This window comes from Acanthochromis polyacanthus, chromosome 5 (assembly GCF_021347895.1).
Source record: "Acanthochromis polyacanthus isolate Apoly-LR-REF ecotype Palm Island chromosome 5, KAUST_Apoly_ChrSc, whole genome shotgun sequence".
Lineage (NCBI taxonomy): Eukaryota > Metazoa > Chordata > Actinopteri > Pomacentridae > Acanthochromis > Acanthochromis polyacanthus.
The window spans coordinates 17,259,992-17,271,369 of NC_067117.1; the positions used below are offsets into that span (position 1 = coordinate 17,259,992).

The 11,378-nt window shown below is 42.9% G+C and overlaps 1 protein-coding gene across 1 annotated transcript; it reads right to left on the reverse strand.

Annotated features, from left to right (window-relative positions):
* Positions 1-566: 566 nt before the first annotated feature.
* On the reverse strand, positions 567-10,720 carry lrrn2 (leucine rich repeat neuronal 2). Its single transcript, XM_022219819.2, has 2 exons — positions 10,389-10,720; positions 567-4,055 (listed from the first exon to the last, which is right to left on the reverse strand). Exon 2 carries the CDS (start codon positions 3,616-3,618, stop codon positions 1,273-1,275), a length of 2,346 nt encoding a protein of 781 aa, XP_022075511.2. The 5' UTR covers positions 3,619-4,055; positions 10,389-10,720; the 3' UTR covers positions 567-1,272.
* Between the last annotated feature and the right edge of the window lie 658 nt (positions 10,721-11,378).

Consider the following 11,378-nt stretch of genomic DNA (forward strand, 5'->3'; position numbering starts at 1 on the left):
GTTAGGTTTAGGGTCCGTACCTGTAGTACCGACGCTACGGGTCCGTACCTCTAGCGTCTACTGGGAGTCACGTGACCAGATCTCGCGTATCTGATTGGCAAATGGCAAGTGCCGTATCCGTAGGCCACAGGGCTATGGGTACGGGTCCGTACCTCTAGCAACTACCAATCATGTAAGTGAGGGATCATCACTTTCACTATCGAGGAATGTGCATGTTGGAATGAGAATATAGTTCTAAAACATCTTGCAAAAACGTAGAAACCTGGCTTAGCTTCACTTAACCCTGTTGCTCAGTTCCACGTCTTATCCAGCAGGGGACACACTGTGTCCTGGTTACTGAGCCACTTACTCGGATGTCCTGAGCTATTATTCAATTCATTCACGCTGCGGAGCAACAATAACTGCATACCGATAAGGAAGGAGATGAACCTGCAGTAGAATCAGTATATTGAAATTTTTATATAGAGTTTGGTTTGAAATCTATCATCATTGCTATGTTTCATCTCCTTATTTGAAATATAACGAAATCCAGGTGGTGGGTGCAAAAATGGAAATAAACAGTAATATAGAGGAAATGAAAAAGATTTTATTGTATTGTATATAGCTCAAAATAGAATTTAACACAATCACTTTAAGATCACTTTTATTTTTGAAACAGAATGTGGGACGTTAGGTGGGGAATCTGAATGAGAATACCGTGTATGTTCTGCAAGATGGACAACCCAGTCCAACGTACTGAAAGCGAAGCAAAGGGGTTGTTTACATCAATCACTTTGACTTACAAAGTCCAAACAAGCAGAAGTTTCATTCAGTATCAGTCTTAAGACAGACTTACATCTGCTTGGAGAAAGTATGGTTCAGTCTGTGGAACATGTAGACAGTAAACATGACAAAACCCTGGAGATCTGAGCTGCTCACCTCTGTAAATATCTGTCCTTGGATTGACTCAGGCTCTCTTTAGTTTCAGTCCAGTGATCATCGGCAGCTCAGTTGTTTCTCCTGTGTTCACTCACTGTGCAGCAGGAGTCTGATTGTCCAGTTTTATTTCCCTGGTTAGGGGTTAGGCATTCTGTACAACACATCTTAACACAGAAACAAAGTCAATATATACTTTATACTGTATATAAAATAAATACAAATCTCTTTCTACACCGACGCTGTCATCTGCGATTCCTCTCTTCTTGGTGTGATTAACAAAGTGTACATTTGACATTTTGCATGTATGTATGTGTGTCAGTGTTCCTTGTCTGCATTTGAATGTGCACAATTATCTCAGCAGTCCTGATGTAGTAGCAGTTTCTCACTCAGATTTGGCTCGTGTCCGTCTCTTCCTTTTGTCTTTTGATTGATGATCACAGTCTTGGGAAGCTGGATATCCTGATGGAGGGTCATGTGGTGCTTTCCTGCCCCTTCGCCCGGCTCGGTGTCCCAGCCCTGACCTGCCAGCAGCAGTATGAGTGCGAGGAGCAGTAGTGTGACTGCTGTGGAGGTCAGCTGTGGGTTGAGCTGCAGGCTGGGCTGAGGCTCTGGGACATCCTTTGTCCTGAATGAAACACACTGAGGCTTTTTGCTCCCTCCTAGGCTCCTGCTGGCATGTTTGGCGACTTCACCGCTCCCTAAATGCAGACACACTCTGTAAAACGTCTCTGCCTGCAGGTGAGTTAGGTTGAAGCTCTGCGTACCAGCAAGGATGCGTGTGGTGTACGTAGGTGTGTGGGCGTTTGAGTATATGGCCTGCCAGGATAGACGAGTTGAAGGCAGGTTGTGGCCGCTCTGCCAGGATAAAATAGCAAAGCGTTCCCCAACCTCTCTCACCTCCAACCTGGCATCTGCTCTGAACTGCAGAAATTTCTTCAGATTAGGAACCGCACCCCTCTTCCTTTTCTTTATTCTGTCATGTACACCCACAGTAACACTGCGTGTATCTGCTCCCAGTGCATTCTCAGCCACACAGGTATACAGCCCTGCCTCTCTGGGGGTGATCTTGCTGATCTCCAGAGTTCCCTCAGGCAGTACCTGGTAGTGTTTGAAAGGTTGACAGGCAGTATCATCTGGAGTACTGGAGGCAGACGTTTGGTTGATTCCTTCAGATGTCAGGCTCTTGCAGGGGGTGGGAACCGGCGACCCTTTGGATGGAGGACTAAGCTTCAGGCCAGAGGGAGTCACCCAGTACAGTTTAGGTGGTGGATCTGCAAGAGCTCGGCAGTGCAAAACCAGTTTTCCCCCTTCTCGCACCCCTGCATAGGAAGGCAGGGAGCTGGCAGGAATCATGGGGAGGCAGGAGGCTGACATCTCTCCTGAGGTCACATCTCTCACCCTACGAGCTCTCAGTTCTGGTGGTTCAGAGCATAAGGTTGCCTGGGGTTGGATGAAGCGCACCACTCGAGCCATTTGTGTCTCCGTTCGAATGGTTTTCTCAATGTGAGGATGAGCAGTCTCCTTGGCTGCCCAGTGAAACAGGCAGTCACATCGCAGTGGGTTGGAGTGTAAGCTGACCTCCTGAAGACTGGGCAGAGAGAGCATGATGTGCTGGTGCAGGGCGCTGAGAGAGTTGGAGTTGAGCATTAGACTCTCCAACCTGCTCAGCTGGAGGAAAGCCTGTGGATGAATGTAGGACAGACGTGGGTTATTGGTGATCTCGAGCTTGGTGAGCTCTGGAAGGTTCTCCAGGGCGGCTCTCTCAATGGACACCAGCTCCTCCATGTTGTTCAGACCGAGCTCCTTCAGGTGGATCATATCTTGGAAGTCTCCTGACTCTATCAGTTTGATTCGGTTCTTGTTGAGATCGAGGAACTTTAGTCCTGGCACTCTCCTCAGGGCCTGAGTTGGGACTTTGGTCAGAAGGTTATCATAGAATGAGAGGCTCTCTAGGCCCTCCAGCCCTTCCAGGGCTTTTTCAGCCAAACCTCTCAGACCCATACCACCAAGGACAAGACTTCGGAGGGATTTTAGGGCGATGAAGCCTCGTTCAGGCAGGGCCTCCACCGGGTTTCCCCCGAGCATGAGAACTTCCAAGCGAGGCAAAGCCTTGAACCACAGAGGGTCAACAGTGGTGAGCCTGTTGTTGTTGATATGAAGACGAAGAAGCGAGTCCAGACCAGTGAAGGCTCCAGGGGCTATCAAATGTAAATTGTTGTGGCTGAGAAAGAGCTCCTGCAAAGCTGGCAGTGACAAGAAAGAATCCTCGGGGAGGTGGCTGAGATGGTTTTCCTCCAGGTGTAAGGACAGCAGGGAGAGCAGGGAGGAGCTCTGGGTTATCGTCCTGACATGACTGAAGCGATTCTGGGAGACGTCGAGGTCGGTGAGATTGGGGAGTCCATGCAGCACTGCAGTGTCCAGCACTGACAGGAGGTTGCTCTGCAGGCGCAGGGTGTGTGTGTTCTCAGGTATGGGTAAGGGGAGCTTGGTCAACAGCAGATCATTGCAGTCCACGGTGGGAGCTTCGTGATACACAGAATCAGGGGAGAACCATGGCTTGATCTGACACACACACCTGACCGGGCAGGAGACGTGCCATGGCAGTGCAGGAGGCAGTGAGCCCAGGACAACGGGCACAACCACAGCACCGAACACACACAAGAGGCAATGTGACTGTAGGAGCACTAAAGCCGGCCTCATAATCTTCACAGGTCACAGAGGCTGATTCAGACAAGGTGAGGAAAGAGTGTGTTATGGGGATGCGGGGTGAATCATTTGGACCAGAGATGTGAGTAAAACTGTGGTTTTAACAGTTTCAAGGTGTGTGAGCAAATTATAAATGTAGGACAGATGGTTCAGTGTCATCATTCGTAATGTGGTAACCAATTAAACAAGGATTATTTTGTTGACAGACTTGTACAATGGCTTCAGACAGAAATCAAAAACTGAAATGTGTGTCTTCTCATTGCTGAGCTTGTGGATTCTCTGCGATACCAAGACTGTCTTTATGTGAGACTTTAATTGCAGTGGTAGATCAGGGACAGAACGATGGCTGGAGCTCAACGACGGCCTTTACTGTCACACCATCAATCTCACATCCCGACCACACGTAGAGGACTCATAGCTTGCGGCGATCACTGTTTTGTCAGAAACACAAGAAAAGAAACAAAAGAAAAAATCAGAGAGGACAACAGAAATACAGTCTATTGAAACTGAAGGTGTCACTTTTATACAACCACATTTTTACACATTATTTCTCATCTGCACCCAAATCCAGTGAATGTGAATTTCGAATAAATTTCAGTGATGCTTTAGCAAGGTCACGGGAAATTTCAAGGACTATTCCTAAAAGCAGAAGTGCTGTGCAGCCAATGACAATGAGTGAGGGGTGGAGAAGATGGATGAGAATGACGAGAAAAGAATGTAAAAAAGAGGGGAATGTCTTTCTTCCGGAAAAAAAAACAAACAAATTCCGCTTTGACTCTAACTGCAAATTTAGACACTGAGGGAATAATGACAAACCATTGTGGTAAAAAACTGAGATAAAGAAAATTAAAAATTGAACGATTGGTGCAAAAGAGAGAGAAAATGGTGCCGGCTGTAATCTTCAGTCAACGAGAGAACGTAGGTAAATATGCAGAAGTGATGAAACCATGTAGCATGGACGTAAATATTTCATGTCTTCCCATTCAGTGCCTGTTGGAGTATAGCATCCCACAAACGTTATTCATTATGTAACAGTTAAAAAGACCCCAAGGAGCTTTTATATTATCAGCCTTCTGTACTTAAGACTATAATGAGAAAGATTGCGTGAATGTGGCCGCTGCTGGAACAAACACACATAGACACACACACACACCAGAGTTTCATCAGCATTTACAGCATTTGGCAGACTTTCATATCCAGAACAATGTCCTGCTCAGTATTCATGGTACGAAAGTGCCACACTAAAGGACTGTAGACATTTGGCAGCAATCTGATCATCCCAGTAATTAGCTGACCAATAATGCAGGCATCCTATGCCGACAATCATTTATGTGCTGTCCTCACAAATGTCAACCTATTTTCGATTTTAAGTTAATTAGTCCATGATAGTCTACCTTACATAATAAAGTATGATTTAGAATATAGGTTACATGATATTCCATGTTGCTATTATTAAAAACAGCAACGTTAAATGATTTTTGGACACCTTGGTGCACTGTGAGAAGGTTTGTATCAAACCTTATCTTCCCTTACAGTCTGTAACACGTTTAGTGTCTCAGATATAAAACAACACAGCATTCAGTGTTGTTTCTGGCCACCTGCTGAATGTAAGTCCAATAAAACTTCAGCTTTGAAATGCTCCATTATGTTCGCCACTAACTTTATCTGTCTCGATGCAGGGCACGTAGGGTAAAGTTTTTAAGGTCTTTTCGCTGAAAACAACCACCTGCTGTGGCTGAAAATTACACTCATGAGAGTGGTCAAAACAGTAAAGCTGCAGATCGTAAAAACGATATCAATAACTATCAACAAGCTGAAAGGCCTTATAAAGCTCCAGAGAGCTAAACGAATTGCGGAGATGGGTGACAATTTGCTCGGGGAAGAAAACTATGAGTGTCACCCTTAAAGTGGCAAATTTACAAATCACATTTACTCAGTAGCTTTAAACACGAAGCAGCTGGTAAACCTTCACTTAGAGTCACAAAAAACTGTCACTGTAGTCGTAATTCTCTCTGTGTAATGTGAAAACAGTCAACTGAAAGGATTTTTTTTGCATTTTTTTGCATGTTTTTATCTCTGTAAGTCTTGTGCAGCACTACTTTGATGAGTCTGAACTTCTGAGAATCAACTTAAAAGTTACTTTTCAGAAGAGACCAGGTGCATATCGCTAAACGGATGTTAGTCACTTTCAGGTTTCTGCATGAAGGAGGTGGTGTTTTTAATGGGCTAAATTACATTATCATTGTGGGCAGAAACTAAAGTGGGTATTTGCTGACGGCACCTGATGTAAATGAGTGAGACACACAGACATTTTGATCAGATTATATGTGTAATTTTGAAGTGTTTTACATGTAAATGAGTAGATGTTGGCAACAGAGAGGCGTTTTACTGCCCTTCGCCTTTTAAATGTTATTTCAGATGTTATTATCACTCTGTCAAGATATTTTACAAGACTAAGTGGAGTTACATTTAAGTTTTTTTAGGTGCTGACAGACAAAAATGGTTTTTAAATAATTATATTCCTGTCAGTTTTTGAAAAAATTGATGCATATTCAGAGACTCAAACACACTTGCACATGCCGAGAAACCATGCGAGGCTTGCCGCATAGTTGCCATGGAAACAAATCTTCCAGTCTCTCTCCGTCTCGGTGCTTTGAGATTTACTTTGGGATTCGTTTTTGTCCAACCTGTGTACCAGTTGATAAGAATGTGGATCAAACAACACTGACCCGAAACGCACAGCGCTGTGCAGAAGTTTTTGACACTTCAGACGTGTAGATTTGTATCTTTCGCACAGTAACAAGAAGGAGGCATCTGACTGGCCCCACATTTATTCTGCAGACCCCAAACATGCAGCCAGAGCCACAGAGAACTATCTTCAGTGGCACAAACACAACAAGGAACCCTGAAACAGATGGTGTTGCCCCATCAGAGCCTTGAGCTTAACATCATGGACTCAGTCTGGGATTTCATGAAGAGACAGAAAACGCTGAGACAGAATCAATTCACAGGAAAATCCCTGGAACAACCTTCCTGTCAAGTACCAAGATTTAGCTTCTCTGTAATGCATTTTATGTGAAACTAATTGATCAACGTAAACAATTCATAGCTTTATTCTCGAAAGCATCCTCATTACAAAAAAAAGCCTAAAACTTGTACAGACTCCTGTTCATCGTAACCACATTTCTGAAACAGAAAAAGCTGCATTTCATAAATCTCCATTTGTTCTCAGAGAAATTGTATTACAGCTGCCATCTGGCAAATTTCTGTGTTGAAGTTCTGCATCACTATAAATAAAGTTGACATGAGATGCACTTGCAACCTTTTCTGACACTTGCAAAGTCTTTCCATCCTGCCAGCTGGTGTGCTAAAGCTCTGCAGGTCTGCAGCCTTCGTGACTAATGGGAAGTAATGTGCAACTCTGCCGGCTTTGAAGTCGGTTGTGTTGGTTAGTGGATGAGAAGCGTGAAGAGATACTTGACAAGTTACTATCAAGGAGGGAAAGAAAATAACTGACAGCTTCAGTTTGGAACATTTCTGTACATTTTTAAGGGGAAAAAAACATTAAAATTCAAACATTAGTGTGACTATGTGAACAAAAAACAGGCAGCATTGTGTGATTTTGGTGCTACGTGTAAGTCAATTTAATGTCTGAGCCTGAACAGTAAAAACACAGGAGCAGTTCCCACCTCCTGGGGTTCCTCTCACTCTTCTATCAGCCATTCACTTTCATCTCCACTCTCTCATCTTTTCACATGCAACCTGTTCCATAATGGATTCATCATTTAATTTTGATGTCCTCCATTTTTATCATTTGCTCTCAAAAGCTTGTCCCTTTTTTTCTTTTCTCGGTTTAAAGAATGCCGTGTGCTCACGTGTGTGTGTGTGTGTGTGTGTGTGTGTGTGTGTGTGTGTGTGTGTGTGTGTGTGTGTGTGTGTGTGTGTGTGTGTGTGTGTGTGTGTGTGTGTGTGTGTGTGTGTGTGTGTGTGGTCAGGTGCTGGCCACCTGTCATTTGTGGGGACCTCATTTGGGTCCCCACAAGTGGAAACAGTGTTTTCTTGGCCATGTTGTTGTTACTGAAAAAAAGTAAAAGTGCAAAAACGTTTCTTTAGGGTTAGCCATTGTTTTGGTCTGGGTTAAGATTAGGGTTAGGGTTAGGGGTGGGGGTTGGATATGAATGGGAGTCAATGGTAAGTCCCCACAACGATAGAAAAACACAGTATGTGTGTGTGTGTGTGTGTGTGTGTGTGTGTATACAAAGAAGTTGTGCTGACTTGTAATTTAAACTATTCATAAATGCAGTGTAAAATCGATCTGTATGACTCAGTGGCTGCGTTGTCTCCACCCAACACTTCACAATCTTTTCAAAGTGGACAAATACAAAATATCTTTTTTCTCTTATTACTCTGCAGACTCTTGTGACTCAGATTTCTTTGAAAGTTTCATGCTGACTGCACAAAAGCTCATATATTATCCTCAACAAAGCTGCACTGACCTTAATCCAAATTCTGTTGTGTCCCCTGAGTCAGTGTCTTGGGAAGAGGACATTTTTCTTAAACTATCTGTATATTGTTGGATCACGTAGGCCACATGAAAGAAGGTACTGATCTAAGCAGAAGATGTTGCTGTGACTGTAGCCAATGACATCTCTACAAGCTTAATTAAGAGCAATATTAAGAATACAGGCTTTTTTTCCAGCTCCCATGAATTTTATTGTCCCAAGTGCAAAAGTCTCACTATAAATCGCCTGTGTCCACTCACAGTAGCTTAGAGAATATTGTTTCCCTTTGAAGTGGTAAGAAGAAACCCCGAAAGAATGAATCAATCACTGTTTGATCTACAGGTAGCAGTTTAACATATACTTTATGATTCTTGAGAGTTCTCCACCTATTTAGCATCGCAGTTCTGTGAGTCCTTATCAGAATTAAATTGGACAGTTTAAAAAACTGATTTCGCAGAAGCAAAGATATCATCTTTTGTATTTCATGAGATCTTTTTCCTCCTCATTGTGTGTCTCATAGTAGTAGTTAATGTGTCCTCGAGCCTCTGTTCTCAGGCAGAGATGAGAATCAGGCTGCACAGATCCTGTAAGCTCACTTCTTTGTAACTCCAGTCCATTTTCAAACTTGTGACATTTAGCCGTTTCTGGAGCCATTAAAGGCTTTACAAAACTATTTTTGAAATAAGCAGAATGCCACAGAGTTGTAAACAGGCTTTGATTTGTAATATTAACAAAGTTTCCCTTTAACCACTCTGGTGAGGCAGTTGAAGGTACAAGATAAAAGTGATGAAAACACATTGATGAATAATTTAATAACAGTCATTTATTTACTATTCATAGTCATTGCCACAAAACATTGGAAACCATCATCTCATGAGTTGCCTTTTCTGGTTCTGTCATTGTTAAAATGCAAGTGCAGATCCTACATATGGACTGGGTCCATCCCAATAAATACCAAATCTGTGTTTCAAAAGCTGCTGTCCATTTTGTCTACTTTTTTTTAGATCCCCACATCCATCGTGAAGCCAACAGATGTAGTGCAAGTGTGAGTCACTACTTCATCAATCCATGGTTCTATTGATCAGGCTTTTCTTGTTTCTTTTATCTATACAAAATACCTTTGCATGTTTGCTAAACATCCACTATTTACAAAACCAACTAAAATAAATAAAAAACTAACATAACAGTTCTTTAATTAAAGTTGTTTTTTCACATTTGTGTGAACACTTCACTTGACACGTTGACAACAAGCTCAGCATCGAAGTTTCTTGTTGCAATCAACTACTTTCCTGTCTTGCACTTAAATGACTAGGAGATGTGCCAGACCTTTAATAGATAAACCGATACAAGGATACTGTGAGAGCGAAAAAGAAGACTTAGAAACGAAAAAAACACACTGTTTTTTTCTTTCAGAAAGAAAGAAGTCAACTCTTTTGCTGTGAGCAATCTGATATTTGACATGTTAAACTAACACACTGTCTTTTGTACTTTTTAAAAACACTTCTTGCACTTTAGCTTCTGTCATTAAATTCTAGATTTAGCTTTGGTGTTGGGTATTTGATTGCATGCTGTTTCCTAGCCTCTGACTGGTAACTATGCAGAGGTCACAGGGTTAAAAGTTTTAAGAACCTATTTGCAGATGAACAAAACCACAGTGATTAAACAATCAAAAGCCAAACATGCCTCCTCTTTGGCACCTTTTGATCTCCCAATCCGGGAGAAAGTGAGAGCCAGAAAGAGACAGAAGAAAGGAGAAAATTGCATGAAGAAAAGACACATGTTTACATGATATAATCCTTTGCATAAGGTTTGTTTGGGCTGTGCAGCTACGACACAGAGAGACACTGCAACAGGGCGGAATAGAGAGTGGGAGGATTTACAGAGCAGGAAAGAGGGATGCTATGACAGAGATAGAGGTGCTGGATGCAGATACTTAAAAAAAAAGAAAAAAAGAAAAACGGAGACGCATTGCTCTGCAGCTGAATCTGCTCCAGCATGCACACAAACACACATATGCTCAGGATTTATTTCCCTACCCTCCCGAGACAGACCTTCAAGCTTTCACCATTTTCAGACACACACACACACACACACACACACACACACCTGCTACCGTCACCTTTGAATCAATGCTGCTTTCACTCAGAGTCAGTGTGCATCCATCCACAGCTGCATATGTCCACGAGTGACTGCATGTCTCTGTGAGTGCTGCAATGTCCTGTTTGCTCAGAAAATGCTGCCAACATATTTCATATGTCTTACCGCAACAGAAGCACAACCTCTCCCTCTCTCTCTGTCGTTTCTTGCTTTCTCCATTTGTTGTCGGATGTTCTTCACATGCCGGGCTGCTTTTTCCTCTCCCGCGTCTTCCTCTCACTCGCACGTTTGTTGATCTCTTAAGATTCCTGAAATATCACTTCCCCAGCTCTGCCTCTCTATCACTGGAGCTGAGGAGAAAATTGGCACAGACTGAATCTCTCTCTCTCTCCCTCTCTCTCTCGCTTTCTCTCTCTCCCTCCAGCTAAAGAGGAGATGAGGTGTGTTATGCAGCAGCGCTTCTGTCCCTCTCATCTCTCCTCGTCTCTTTCTGTTGCCTGCCTCACTCTATCCCTCTTTCTCCATTCCAGTTTCACAAGCCGATTAAAAAAGCCCCACTTGTGTTAGCAACAATGCACTATTTTTTGCAGGTTGACAGGTTTTCTTTTGGCTCTTGGTGGGATTTTCTGCCATCACCTGCACAGTAAAGACCTGCTTGTAATACCAGGTCATATGCGAGTACAGAAGGTTACAAACCAACAGGAGGCACATAGAGATTTGATGGAGAATTTCCTCTCTTTAGTGGAGAATTTATGCTTCACCGATTTCCAAAACTGAAGCAGAATTTTCGAGCTTCTTTTCAGTGCTGAAGTTGTGTCAATGTGGATTTGTCTCTAAATAAGTGCACATCTTGAGCACACTCTCCTACTGCCTCATGTACATATTTTTAACAACACTGTAACTCTACAAGGAATAACCTCTTCCATTATTTTGGCTACATGTTGAAAATGAAGTAGCTGAATTGAGGTATACCCTCTACTCTGTGGGATATTCCAGGCTTCAGCAATACAGCAGTAACATGATAAATAGTTGGCATGCAGCACGGAAAGCAATCCCCTGTGAGAAATTAACTTGGATGTAGAAGACACTCCACACTTTATATAAATGATATAAAGCCGACGCAGACAGAAGTGTAGATTTATGCAAACAGCACCT